The following is a 15,235-nucleotide window of genomic DNA, read 5'->3' as shown; positions in this document are numbered from 1 at the left end:
TATCGTAATTGTATAGTAAACATATAGCAGTGTGATACACATTAGGGTGGGTAGAATAATACATAGTGTTATATTAAAATGTATAAGGTATAGGGTGGTTTATAGCAATACAGTATATAATTTAATGTTGAGTTTGTCTATGGGAGTATATAGTACGGTGTATACTCGTGTGATGTAAGAGAATAAAGTGTAGATGGAAGCATATTATATAATTTTTACGACGTAGAATTGTAATGTATTACTTACTGTTAGTAACTCAGCTTATTGTAGAGTATAGTAAGTATACTGATGATGCTATGCAGTTTATACTTTAGTTTTTTATGTAGTTTATACTTTAGTTTTCTACGTGGTTGTTTAGTAACTGCAGCTACATACTATTAACATTCCTTTCCTTTGTTAATGCTACCCCCTGCACCCTCCCTTTGGTGCTGCTGATCCTGCATAATGCATGGACATAATATGACTTTGAAACCCCCCCGCCCACCTCCTACGCATTTCCCATGAATATGCTAAAGTCCTCTTGATATGCACATTATTTTTGTTAAGGCGCTCTTCTTCCACCTCCAACCCAGCTTATATATAAGCTCCTAGCTTGGCAGTGTCTCATTCTTCACCTGAAGACGGCTGCTTGCGTTGTAGCCGAAACGTCGTGAGAATTATTTTATTATGTTTTATTTTGATTATTTTATTACTTTCCTTCTACGTGACTTTACCGAAAGAACCAAGAAGATTTCAAATGATTGTTAAGGTCCAGACACAATGATGAATACAAAGAGTCTTGCAGCAATATTTTACACCACCTGACAGCCACATAAATTAAATTGCCATATTTCAAAGCATATAATACACCAACTATTATTACTTTCAGCTCACCAGTAAGTTGAAGAACCTCACAACCAATTTATCAGCAATTCACCTAAGGACAAGATCCAGAATTAAGATCCAAAATTACATCCTGAAGTCAGAATGACTTGCTGGATTTTATTCTGACTTTGTATATATTTTCTGAATTTGGTTGTGAGAATTGCTCTTCAATTTATCAGTAAGCTGAAACAATAATTGGCACGTCGATAAACGCTTGTACACGTGTCAATGTAATTTGTTTGGGTATGTCGAGTGGTGGCCAGATCGTTACGTAGTAGCCAAACCCCCCAAAAAAATCAATGAGGAAACATAACATTGGCTTAGAAAATGGACGTGTGAAGTAAACAAATATGATATGTAGCAAACAACAGCAATGCAGAGAATACTCACCCTCCACACACTGGCAGAGATCATTTTGACAAAGTGGAGACAGTTCAACATATCCCCCAGGTAAGTTGTAAAACCTGGTGCATTTGTCCTCTGAAAATGAAATTATCAATAGCGATTAGAATTTACAGTCATCGAGATTTACATCATCACCAGGGTAATTGTAGCCAGTGCACAATTGGTATGTGCACAGCTCATCTCTAAATATAGATTCGTGAGCCCCCATCAAATTGTCTCTCAGGGATATTTGCACGACTGATTGTTGCTTCTCTCTATCTCACCCCTCCTCCGTTCCGAGCATTGATGGACTCGTCCGTCTGAACAACGCTCGCCGCTTTCCGTGGTGCTAACGTTAAGGAAAAAAAAAGAAACCGACACTTTTTTGGACATAGAATTGTAATGTATAGTGACTTATTGTTAGTAGCTCAGCTGATTGGAGAGTATATTGAGTTTATTGATAATATTGATGTAGTTTATATTTTAGTTTTTTATCAGTTTACTATATGGTATTCATTATATAGTGTAGTGTATACCCAGTTACTTAATGTTAATAGCTCAGGTTATTGGAGAGTATATTGAGTACATTGATTATATTGATGTAGTTTATATTTAGTTTTTTCACATCGGTTTATTGTATGGTAGTAGGGTATTTGTAGTTCTTTAGAAACTCCCTTTTTGTTTTCCACATAATGCACTAGCTTGAAACGCGGTGGTTTGGCTGCTGCAGTTCTTTATTATAAAAAAAATTCCCTCCCTTTATTACTGCTAATCCTACATAATACACTAGCATAATATGACTTTGAGACCCCCCACCGCCTACACATTCCGCAAGTAGTGACTAACCCTTTATCTGCATTTGTCATCAATATGCTAAATTCCTCTGTTGATGTGTAAACTCCTTTGTCTAGGCTCTCTCCTCCGCCCACCCAGCTTAAAATACGCTGCCAAGCTTAGCAGTGTTCATTAAGACGCTGTTTTTCCAACAGCTCTGTTTCTTCACCTGAGGATGGCTGCTTGCATTGTGGCCGAAACGTCGTGAGAATTTCATTTTATTATGTTAAATTTTCATTATTTCCCTTCTACGTGCCTTTATCGAAAGAACCAATAATATGAATCCCTGCAGTCACGAAAACTTTAAATCGAAACCCTGCGAATATTAAGATTTACTGTATATTGACCTCTATTTGGAGACATTACAAACCACTCCTTCCAGTGTAGTGTAAATGGCACAAACGTTTACATAAGCAGATATTAAATAGCAGACACGTACTGTATCATGGTATGTGGATCTAAACTGATTAAGATTTAACATGCTAAATAAATAAGCAGACCATAGATTTCCTTCATATTTGTCCCTCCAAATTAAAAAAACTGCTAAATTAACTAAGCATTCAAAAGGTAAACAACAATATCTATGGGACCCTTTTTGCCAGTATCAAGATAATGGAGAAAGAAGAGGTTTATATTAATAGATGTAATTTATTACGTATAATTATTAGTATGCTAATTTACAAGGAAAACTTCAATATGTTTTTTTCAGGCAGGTACTGCCAAGTTTTTACAGTCAAGGATGATGATGGTATGTGTATCCCCAATTTAATTATTTGCAGGTAATATTTCAGCATTGGGATATTTGGCCAATACCAGTTACATTGGATGTGGTTTTTTTGCTATGGGAGGAAACCGGATAATCCGGAGGAAACCCATGTGGAACAGGGGGAGAATATACAAACTCCACACACGAAAGGTGCCTTTCAGTCGGGAATGTAACCCACCCAGTAAACATGCAACGTTGAGCAAACACTCTTCTATGTTTATGCTAGCGACATGCCGCCAACCGGGTCATGCAAATTAATACATGTGGATTACCGTGCCTTGGAAATGCAAGCAGCCACTTTCAACAACATCTAATCTACTCTGAAGCAAGACCTAAACACCATGGGGGAATACTTCTGGAAATGGAGGCTCAAGCCAAATCCCCACAAAACAAGTCACTGCATGTTATGTTAATAATAGGAGCACCAAGCACACTCTGAGAGTGGCCTTCTGGGGAAACATTGTGCGACACAACCCCACTCCAACTTATCTTGGAGTGAAGCTAGAGCATACGCTAACCTTCCATGACCACCTAAAAAAGGTAGCCACCAATACCAAAACAAGGGTCAAACCTGGTCCAGAAACTCACAAGCACAAGCTGGGAAGCATTAGCACCAGTGCTACGGACATCACCGATGGAATCTTGGATACTCTGTAGCCGAATATTGTGCACCAGTATGAACCAGAAGTAGTCAAACTCGAATTGTTCATGTCCAACTGTACACTGTAATGCGATGTGTCATGGGAACCCTCAAGCCGACCCCAACCCACTTGCTGCCCGTGCTGTCACACATCTTTCCCCCACCCCCATCAGCCACAATGCTGCAACCCTCAGGAAAGTCCTGCGAATCCAGAAAAACGGTCATCCTCCTTCCATTCATAAGGGCCTATATAACATCCCACATCATTGCTTTAAGTCACACAAGCCCTTTGGGACCCATGTGTTTAACCTTCAACAATGTGAGTTCAACTGCAATGAAGTTTGGAGAGCTGAATAGAGTTCAAAAGAACTCACAAACGCCTTGCGAAGGACGCAAGATAGAAGATACCTGGATTTGATCTTCCACAAAGCTCATGGTCCACCCTAAACCGCATCCGCACAAACCATCGCAGATGCAGATACCTGATGCACAAATGTAAAGCTAAAAACTCTCCACTGTACGATTGTGGTCATCCAGAACAGACCATACAACATATCTAATACAATGTCCAATCCACTAATATGAAGGAGACAGCACAGTGATACACTCCGCTGGTCCTGATGCGGTTGTCTGGCTTGACGACCTGAATGTGAAATTGTAGTTGTTGCTCTGCATCTACATCAGCAATACGAAAGAATAACTGTTGGCCCAATGTTTACTGAGCACGTCCTTCTTGCTGGCTGTTGCCAATGCACCAGCCTGCCGTCCAATTTAGGGAGTGCCCTTGAGCATGTCTGTGTACTTACGTGGGCTGTAGTAGTCATAAACAGAAGCAGTTACGGGCTGTATCATATCCGATCTCAGCATTTGCTTGATCTTGAAAGCAAAGCAGTAATCCTCTGTGCTGGAGACCTGCAACAAAGCAATTGCACACAACAGTAATGCATGATACAATGCACACTGACCTTAATAATTGAATAATTATTCAGTACATTTGGTATTGGCGCCATTGCAATAATGCAGGGCTTTCAGGAAGGCACTGCATTATGTAATCATCTGCAGTAGCTTGTAATGTGTAATCCCAATTAAGTAATTCGAGGGTAATATTTAAATTTTTTCAAATTTGAACTGATGCCTATTCCCAATGGCCTACTTGTTTGGAATGATGTTACATGATCTTTAGTGTATTTTACAGTTAATAAGGCGGCCTTCCAGATTCAAACCGCAAGGCTCTGCAACAAGCAGTGAACTCTGCCAAATCTTAGATTAATTTGAGGCAGCAAAGACAATGTAATTTTGGATTTCTCCAGGTCATCTGATTTACTTCCACACTGATAAACACTCATATATTTGCTGAAAACATCTCAATATATAGAGGACTGCAAAGCTTATGTCATTGTTGGTGTTGGATCATTGCCTGGCTGCGAATTAAATGTAGACATCAACGTCTACTCACTGAATAAGTGCTGGTTCACCTCTTCAATCCGGGCTCGTAGCCACAATCAGGGCCTTATTTGTAGCCACAGTTCAGCTCTGGCTTGTGCAATTGTACGATGTATTTAACAAGTAATGATTATGACAATTATTTGTTTTTGATAGTCGCCTCCTATATGCCGAGGCATTGTATAGCTCTTCACACAAAATACAAGTGACTAACATTTGCAATTACGATTAGCACAGATCGCTACGTACGGTGTGAACGAAGTTGAACATGAATAAATACGTAACATTTGAGACATATTTCAAACCATTTGAAGGGGCACCCCCAGAGTCATTTTATGTGTGTGGCACAAGGCGACTCAGCCCCTGTCCTGTAAGTAGGTCTACCAGTAGGCAGCAATAACTGCCATGTGTAATCTTCATTAAGTCATTTGTGGGCAAGTTTTCAAATTTGGACCATGTCATCAGAACACAATGACCTACTCTTGTGAATGATGTCACGGGATCGTTAACATTTATTGTGAACCAGAAGACACGTAGTATTTTATGGAAAATATACAAAGCATTATTAACGAGAACAGCCAATCAGATTCGATCCACGAACCACTGTTGTTGAACCATGTCACCACTCCCAACAAGCGATAAGCTCATGCCAGCCAGTTCAGGACACAAGACATTCAGCAATATTGAGCAAAGTTATTTTTTTACCTAATTATATAATGGCCTTATCTTTATAAATTATGCATAAATACAGTAGGTAACAACTTAAATGAACAATGGCTTACCTTATCCAAATATATAATGAGCACCGAGTCCGTGATTTCATAATAACTGATGTACTTGTCTACAGAATCCTTCAGCTGTAAATGTATGCGAGCAGAGCACGTGGGAACATGTGAGATCACAGAATTGACAACCATTGCACATTTAGCTTTATACCGACAAGGTGTCTGTAAACATCGTATTAAATTTCACTTATAGAGCATTCTGGATAATACTTTGAATAAAAATGTAATTCCGGATAACACATCAACTGCTGCCTCAGGCCTCTTTCTGAAGGGAGTTGGTAAGTTCTCTCCCCATATTCTGCATCGCATAGCTAAACAAAATGCAAGCGTTTAACGCATCACTTTTTTTTAGCTCACTGATAAGTTGAAGAACAATTAGCACAGGTAAAATTGTACCTACAGTAACTCTAAATCTGGCTGTGAGAAATGTTTTTCAACTTAGTAAAGAGCAGAAGCAATCGCAATTGGCATGTTAAATGCTTGTAAACAATGTCCGTTTCATTTGTTTGACTGTGTTGAGTGGTGTTGGGTCTTAACGACACACATTTTGTGTAAATCTTTACATGACCTCACCCAAAAATAATTTACGAATCATGATACTGGATGAAAAAACCGTGTTATATTTTAGTCTTTCTATGCTATAACATCTGGTAAACAAGCAGTACTTGGTTAGCATGCCTGACTGTTTATTATCTCCAGAAGGCAAACCTGGTCCATAATTTTGGGGTTTTGCTTATACTTATATCGTGTCCACAGTATATGCTGAACCACGGGCATATTTTCTTTATAAACAGTCTGTCGTAGGCAGATGGAAAAATACAGTTGAACAGGGACAGGGAGTCGACTGCAATGATGGCTGTGGAAAGGAAGTATATATAGCAAATATATACAAAGCGCTTGTTTACCCAGAAAACTTAAAGAAAATCAATACTTTTTTGAGGAGGGTTCTGGCATTTTTTTACAATAGGGGGCAATGATGTTACATATAATTCCAATCGAGTAATTTGCAGGAAAATGATCAGCATTGGGATATTTGGTCAATAGCAGTTTTAGTTATGGGGGCAAACCGGAGAACCCAAGGGTAACCAATGCAGAACAGGGGAAGAACATACAAACTGAACGTAGAAGGCACCCAAGTCGGAAATCAAACCCAGGGCCTTCTTTTCTGTGAGGCACGAGTGTTACCAATACTCCACCCTGCTGAGCCAAGGGGCCGTCCATCAATGACGTCACGCGATTTTGGCCGATTTTTGACCGCCCCTCGTGACACGGTGTCACAAAAAGTCAGAGCTCCCCCTCAAATATGACGTCACAAAGCTCTGCCCCCCCCCCAAAACCATATTTCCATTTTTAAAGTAAAATATGCGTCAAATCACTTTAAACTATTGTCTCTGTAGTGCGTATTTAATGTGGTACTGCACTTTGATGTTGTAGGAGAAAACATGTATTAAAAAGGAGGCGTTGGAAAGCTGAAAAATTGTCTGTTTGTGGGTTTGTGTGTGGCTTTGTATGTGTTGGAACGTTTGCGAACGATTTTGCTCTCCAACGGTGGGGTCGTAAAATAAAAATAGCCAGGTACCACACCGTAAGCCCCGCCGTGAGCAAGCGCTATTCCTTTTTCACAACCGTCAAATTTAAATTAGTTTAATTAGCGATTTATTGCGATTTTTGTGTGCTTCCTTTTTCTTCTTGGTTCTTTCGGTAAAGTCACGTAGAAGGGAAGTATAAAATAATAAAAAATAAAACAATAAAATAATTCTCACGACGTTTCGGCCACAACGCAAGCAGCCGTCCTCAGGTGAAGAATGAAACACCACCATGCTTGGAGCGTATATTTAAGCTGGGTTGGAGGGGTGGAAGAAGAGCGCCTTGACAAAAAAAATTGCATATCAAGAGGAAATTAGCATATTTATGGAAAATGCGTAGGAGGAGTTTCAAAGTCATATTATGCCCGTGCATAATGCAGGATTAGCAGCATCAAAGGGAGGGGATGGGGGTAGCATTAACAAAGGGAAGGAATGTTAATAGTATGTAGCTGCAGTAACTAAACAACCACGTAAAAAACTAAAGTATAAACTACATAGTATCATCAGAATACTAAATATAATCTCCAATAAGCTGAGCTACTAACAGTAAGTAATACATTACAATTCTATGTCGCAAAAAAATATAATATGCTTCCAGCTAAACTTTTTTCTCTTACATCACACGGGTCTACCCCATACTATATACTACCATAGACAAACCCAACATTAAATTATATACTGTATTACTATACACCACTCTATACCTTCGTCTATAATATTACCCTAAGTATTATTCTACCCACCCTACTGTATACCACACTGCTGTATATTCACTACACAATTACGATACTGTATATTACCTTATACATTGTATTAAACATTACAATTTTATACTATTTATACAATCTGCTATACACTATACCATTAACTGTCGCGTGAAAGATATTAAGAGGAAGCAACGAAATATGTCAATGGGAGAGTGCTAGTTGGAGACTTGCAGCAGAGCAAAGAATCCATTCCCTGTGGAGAATGCAAGATATATAGCAAATGCCAGTGAGTGGACTGCGGTCTGAAAGTCACCGTAAACGTGAACACAATCAGTTAAGATCCGAAATGGTTTATTATGTCCTTCCAATGATTTCTGAGCCAGAATCCATCTTCTCGGTTGAAATTGTCTCTGTGTTTGTATATGTGGATCGCCTCATGAACGAATCTCTCATGGTAGCCAGATTGCTTGCAGAGAACCTCTGTCTTGGAGAAGTCAATGTCATGTGAGCCCACTGAATTCTACCAGTGATCTGCCACAGCTGAGGTGTTTGTCCTACCGTGTTTCAGGTCTGCTTTATGTTCACGGATGCGGTCCGAGACATGTCGTTTGGTTTCTCCAATGTAACTGCTACCACAGAGGCAACTTAATTTGTAGACGCCAGGGTACTGTATGTCTGGAACTACATCTTAACAGACGGGACCACATCACGGATTTTATGTACTGTGTTGAATCGGACGTGGATCTTGTGTTTAATCAGGATTTTGGAGATCTTTTTTGTGACCCCAGCAATGTAGGGTAAGGTGATGGTTTTGAAAGGCTCCTCAACAAGATCCTTCTTGATGGTTGGAGTGATGGCTCTCTGTGGCCTGATGCGTTTGGGTGGAATTATAATTGATTCCTGCTTGTGTGTTAGAGTGGCCGCACAGCATGACTATCGACGCAAAGTATGTGTGACATTTCTTGCAAATCCTATCGCAAAGCACGGATTGTATTGACGGACAGTACAAGTCATATGGAATGGACTGAACAGGATTTGAAGAGGGAGGAAGGATGTCATCCACTTTCAAAATTTGTGCTGCAAACAGAGATGGGAATTTATGAGATGCTCTGTTTGTTGTCCGTTCTGGAATTTTAAGACCTTCGCTGATTTGAACAACTGGTAAAGGAGGAGGAAAAAATGTCTGTTACCACACTAAAATAGGAGCTTCTTGGTTTCAAATAGCACTTGCTGTCGGTGCATATACAATCTGTGTCAAGTATTGGCTTGTTCGTACGTGCACGTCGTACCATTTCTGATCTCTGGACAAGAGGTTTTGTTCCTGGAGCTCAGACTCTGTTGGTTCGTTGTATTTAGCCACTGTCGGAAAATTATCGACAATCAACTATGACCAAATTTCGGCTAGAGTGTTTCCTGCAATCTTAAAATTCTTCTCTAAATCAGCATCGATGGTAATACCTCTTTCGTTCAAATGACTACTGTAGTGGTCATGTGGTAATATCAATCCAGTAAGTTCCTTACTGAGTAGTACCATTTTTCTTTCGACCCTATTAAATGCGCTTTTTCCTGGAGCGTTGGTAGCGAGGAATAAAGCGTTGAAATCGCGCTGAAGAAAGTGGTAGACTGCAACCTTAATCACTTTTTGGTATCTCGGGTTCTCGTCCGAGCCACCATCAACTGTCGCACTAACATTGGTTTGACCAATTGAGCAATACCACTCCTTGTAATGACGTGAAACTCCTCGAAAGTAAGCAATTTTTCGAAATGAAATCCATGGCTGAATGCTGTTGATGATGAGTATTTTCCAGATCTGATTGCTATGTAGGTCGGTCCCAAATAACCAACAGCTTCTCGGTTTCCGAGACCATTAGACTAAATTTGGATTCCGACATAGACCGAAGGAATTCGCTTGTGTCCTGCGGCCACAACCCAGTGATGGTCAGGCAGACTGACTCTGTACTCGACGTGCATCAGCAATGGACTGTGCTTGTTAGCAGCGGTCAACCCTATTAGAACACGATCTTTCTCGTCTTGACTCACAAAGCACACATCGTTCAGTCCTAGTGTAATATCGTTGAGGACTCTTGGACGCCGGGGTTGAGGCACACGTATTTATTCCGCAACAGTTGTCACAACCGCGGACATACAACACTGGAGGGGGTATCGGCCCCCTCACCCGCTAGCTGGGAATACACTGCTAGCTATCTCTGACCTACCTCCTAGTCCTCCACTAACGGGCTAGGGGAGGCTGTCTGGCCCGACACTGGTAAGTCGGGCTACGGTACCCGGAGTCCCAGAGCACTAGCTCTGGTTCTCGGGACCACGCCGCTGGCTCGGTCCTGCGCGGCCCTGACAAGGGCGGCGACCCAGGGGAGTCCAGGGCTCTAGCTAGACGATCTTCGGTCTTCACTGGTTTAGCTTTAACATTCTACCCCGAGCTCTCCGGCTCATCCCCTTTTATACCAAAACCCCTCGCTGAGGGGTGGGGCCAGCCCCCCCCCAGGCTGCCCTGTGCGGACGTCGTTGAGAGCACCTCCCCGTGCACTCACGAAGCCCCGCCCACTGTGTTTGTTTCCCGTGTGATCCTATGTAAACAGCCCCTCCGTAACACCCCTACACTAGCATGGACGCCAACTCTTATAAGTGCCTTATTCTTCTTGGTTCTTTCGGTAAAGTCACGTAGAAGGGAAGTAATAAAATAATAAAAATAAAACATAATAAAATAATTCTCACGACGTTTCGGCCTCAACGCAAGCAGCCGTCCGTCAAGTAGACAGACTCTGTCTACTTGACGGACCTGTTCTCCACCTGATGACGACTGCTTGCGTTGTGGCCGAAACGTCGTGAGAATTATTTTATTATATTTTATTTTTATTATTTTATTACTTCCCTTCTACGTGACTTTACCGAAAGAACCAAGAAGATGAATCCCTGCAGTCACGAAAGCTTTAAATCAAAAAGTGCCTTATTGTTGCCGTACAAAACAAACCGTCGATATGTTTGGCATGGTGATCGTTCTGTGCTCTAATGAGTTTCACAAGGACCGTTGACACATGACGCTGCCCTTCAAGAGATGAACTGCGCTTCGGCAAAAGACGGAAGTAGAGCCCACTTCTACTGATTGTAAAGCCATCCATCTTCAACTGTTCAGTCAGCTGATCTAATGCTTTTATGCTTCTGTACACATCGCTCTGCCTTCTTTCATGCGATGCCGATCCATGCATAGCAATATTCACAATAGCTTCCAGTAATGGAAGGCTGATCTTCCTCAATTTTCGGCCTACCAGGCTTGGTCCTGACGTCCAGGCATGTGTGTAGGTCTGGATTATCTTCAAATAGAGCATTTAATTTTATTTTCTTCTCATCTCTTGCTTTCTGTGCTCTTTTTTGATCACCCTTTTTCTTCTTCAACTGGTTTTCCAATTCAGCTTTTTTTCCTCTTCTTCTCTGCTAGTTCCACATCCTGTTGCTGTGTAAGCATTCCATGTTTTCGGCGTTCATACAAGCCGACCAGATCAGAATTCAGAATGTCAATCTGTGACTGCAAATGCAGCTGGGCTGTAGCAATTCTTAATGTTGCTGAATTGCTAGTACGAGGCACTGAATCATCAGCCTGAGCATCGGTCACTTGTCCATCAGACTGCGATACAGAATTCTGAGGTCTTTCGACAGGCACATTTTTTTTTAATTGGCAGATGATGTTTGTTTAGCCCAAAACGTAAGAAGTGATAATTTTCTTGTGGTGGGAATCGCTTTTAATTCTTGCAACTAATGATCAACTTTAACCTGCAAATCTGTATATTTTTTTACATTTCATTCCACTTTTTGACCAGTTCTTCTTGCCAAACCTTTCTGCTCTTTGTAGGATATGCCAGCACGTATGCGTCAAAAGGATACTGGTACATTTTATTTGTATCCATCGTAGCGGTCAATTCGCTTCAAAAACAATTATTTGAAATTTTATTGGTGTAATATAAACTTTAATTATTAAATTGTATAAATGTTGTATATTTTTATTATGAATTGAGTTGAGAATAATGACCAGCCTGAATATTTTAAATAGATAGTGTTAAATTCATGAATTATTTGATGAGCTATTCTATGATTATTTGATTACTATGATTACTCAATTAATTCAAACTGAAACTGATACGAAGTATAAAAAAAAAGAAATGAGCTATTACGGGCACCTTTATATACACATGTAAAAAAAACTACATTTCAATTATATGCGCAACTTATTTTATTTGTGAGAATGAATAGTTCTTGCGCACAATTTATTATTTTTTGCACATAAAATACTTAATCGTGCACACGATATACTGAATCGTGATTGGTTTACATTTTTTTTTTCATTTCCATAATGGAACTACGTAATTAAATCAAAGATCCTAAATGGTTAAATTCAGTCACTCATGGTTCATAGTAGAACAATGACGAAAAGAAGCATGACGCCATTTTCTGGGTACAAAGATTTCATGGAGGAATAATTAATCATGGAGGACGCGTTGGCTATTGTACGCTTGCCGACTGACGTATATTTAGTAGGTACTCTATGATTAATTATCCCTCCATGCTCAAAAATTGCTGTTTGATATCTTTGTATCCAATAACTTTTCCCCTCTATATTATTAATGTTATCGTAACATAACAGTATAAAAATGTAACACTGATTTAAAACATTATTTAATAAACAAATGTGTGTGATTTAAAATTATGTCGATTGATATGACATGAATAATAGTACTTACGTTTTCAAAAGTATTATTCGAAACTATCAAGCGTTTTTAATATAACGACTGCATTAAAATTGTATTTGCACTTCCTCTTCCTGACGAAGTATTATCTAACCTATATAATTCATTTTTTGTCTGTCTGTCTGTCTGTCCGTCCGTCTGCGAACGCTCGCTTCCGGGGGATTTAGCTCTCGGACCGTGGGGTTCGCCGAGATTAAATTTTGCAGGTGGGCACGCCCCCGGCCCCGCAGTAAACTTAGGCATTTCCGATTTTTCGTCTCTAAACTTTAAATCGGACCGATTATCGATTTAGTGCGATTTCTCTTTATTTATTTATTTACTATTGCCGACCGGCATGCGGGAAGGCGGTTGCCCCTGGCAACGGGCGGTTGGCCCCTGGCAACGGGCAGCTGGCCCCTGGCAACGGGCAGCAACGGGGTGGACGCCATGTTTAATTCCCGTTAAAAATATGCACATGCATTAACACGCGACGCTGAGGTAAATTCATCAAAGTTTCACGTCCTCTTCACTCCCCCCCACCCCAATGTGTGCAATTACTATCATAGGGTCGGTAGATAATAAAATTATAGCGATTAGACAGTATTATTGTAGCGCAGGGGGGGGGGGGTAACGGCCACAGCACCCAGCCTCGGCCGGGTGGGCAATCGAGGCGAGGCCGGAGGCTCTGCACGGTACTAGGCCTCGACACCCCACAAGTCTCAGGCGACGACTTTGTGGTATAAACTCGATATACCCAGCGTTGCCCGGGGGAAAAATACATTTAAAATCTTCTGAAAACTTTAAAACATAAGATACCAATGAAAATACAACTGTGTAATTTAAAATGTAAAACCGACCGCGCCAAGAATCGATTCTCTGAATCGTGCAAAGGAATCAAAGGTTGTAGATTCATTTAGAATCGCCCTGTTCCCGTTTAATATAAGTTGGTTGTAGAGTTGATATAAACTGCTACGAATGGGAAATATCCGGCGTTGACCGGGGCAACAATATAATTAAAAACTCCTGAAAACTTGAAAACATAACATACCAATGAAAATAAAACTCTGTAATTAAAAATAGAAACCTCCTACGCGCCAGGAATCGATTTTTTGAATCGCGCAAAGGAATCATCGAAGGTTGTAGATTCCTTTAGGATCGCCCTATTCCCATTTAATATACTTACGTGTCGCCACGTTTGCTTAACATTTCCTACACACACATTCACACATTTAGCTTTTACATTTAACATACAAAACGTCAGCATGTACTGCTGTCATCATAGGCAAAACATTTATACACCCTCAACACTCTCCCTCACCACTCTCCCTCACTCATCATCACCACTCACCCTCACCACTCACTATCACTATCACTCACCACTCACTATCACTGACCACTCACCACTCACACTCACCCTCACCACTTACCCTCACAACTCACCCTCACCACTATTCCTCACTACTTACCCTCACCACTCTCCCTCACCAATCACCAATCACCCTCAAGCATACTTGGCGACACGTAAGTAAGTTTTTAAAACGGGAATAGGGTGAGTGGTGGTGGTGAGTGTGAGTGTTGAGGGTGAGTGGTGAGTGGTTAGGGTGAGTAGTGAGGGTGAGTGGTGAGCGTGAGTGGTGAGTGGTGAGCGTGACTGGAGAGAGGTGAGGGAGAGTGGTGAGGGAGAGTGGTGAGGGAGAGTGGTGAGTGAGAGTGGTGAGGGTGAGTGGTGAGGGTGAGTAGTGAGTGGTAAGTGGTGAGGGTGAGTTGTGATTGGTGAGGGTGAGTGGTGAGGGTGAGTGGGGAGGGTGAGTGCCGGTTGTTAGTGGTGATTAGTGAGGGGTGAGTGGTGAGGGTGAGCGTGAGTGGTGAGGGTGAGGTTGAGTGGTGAGCGGTGAGGGTGAGCAGTGAGGGTGAGTGGTGATTGGTGAGGGTGTGATTGGTGAGGATGAGTGGTGAGGGTGAGTAGTGAGGGTGAGTGGTTGTTGTAAGGGTGAGTGGTTGTTGTGAGGGTGAGTGGTGAGGGTGAGTGGTAAGAGTGAGTGGTGAGGGTGAGTGACAGTTGTGAGAGGTGATTAGTGAGTGGTGAGGGTGAGTGGTGAGGGTTAGTGGTGAGCATGAGTGGTGAGGGTGAGTGTTGAGCGTGAGTGGTGAGGGTGAGTGGTGATTGTTGAGGGTGTGATTGGTGAGGATGAGTGGTGAGTGGTGAGGGTGAGTGGTGAGGGTGAGTGGTGAGGGTGAGTGGCGGTTGTGAGTGGTGATTAGTGAGGGGTGAGTGGTGAGGGTGAGCATGAGTGGTGAGGGTGAGTGGTGAGGGTGAGCAGTGAGGGTGAGCAGTGAGGGTGAGCGGTGATTGGTGATTGGTGAGGGTGTGATTGGTGAGGATGAGTGGTGAGTGGTCAGGGTGAGTGGTGAGGGTGAGTGGTGAGCGGTGAGGGTGAGTGTTGAGGGTGAGTAGTGAGGGTGAGTGGTGAGTGGTGAGGGAGAGTGGTG

At 41.6% G+C, this 15,235-nt stretch overlaps 1 protein-coding gene across 2 annotated transcripts in view; it reads right to left on the bottom strand.

Annotated features, from left to right (window-relative positions):
* The window catches only part of LOC144721415 (complement C3-like), a 161,501-nt gene that overhangs the window by 19,710 nt on the left and 126,556 nt on the right, over positions 1-15,235 (bottom strand). For both annotated transcript variants that reach the window (XM_078599031.1, XM_078599032.1), the window contains 3 exons: positions 5,714-5,788; positions 4,295-4,400; positions 1,255-1,344 (listed from right to left, as the gene is read on the bottom strand). In XM_078599031.1, the coding sequence (XP_078455157.1) occupies positions 1,255-1,344; positions 4,295-4,400; positions 5,714-5,788 (271 nt within the window). The remainder of the gene's footprint in view (positions 1-1,254; positions 1,345-4,294; positions 4,401-5,713; positions 5,789-15,235) is intronic.

This window comes from Lampetra planeri, chromosome 11 (genome assembly GCF_965212315.1).
Source record: "Lampetra planeri chromosome 11, kcLamPlan1.2.h2, whole genome shotgun sequence".
Lineage (NCBI taxonomy): Eukaryota > Metazoa > Chordata > Hyperoartia > Petromyzontiformes > Petromyzontidae > Lampetra > Lampetra planeri.
Note: the sequence above shows the minus strand (reverse complement) of the source record. Positions and strands in the feature narration are given on the sequence as shown.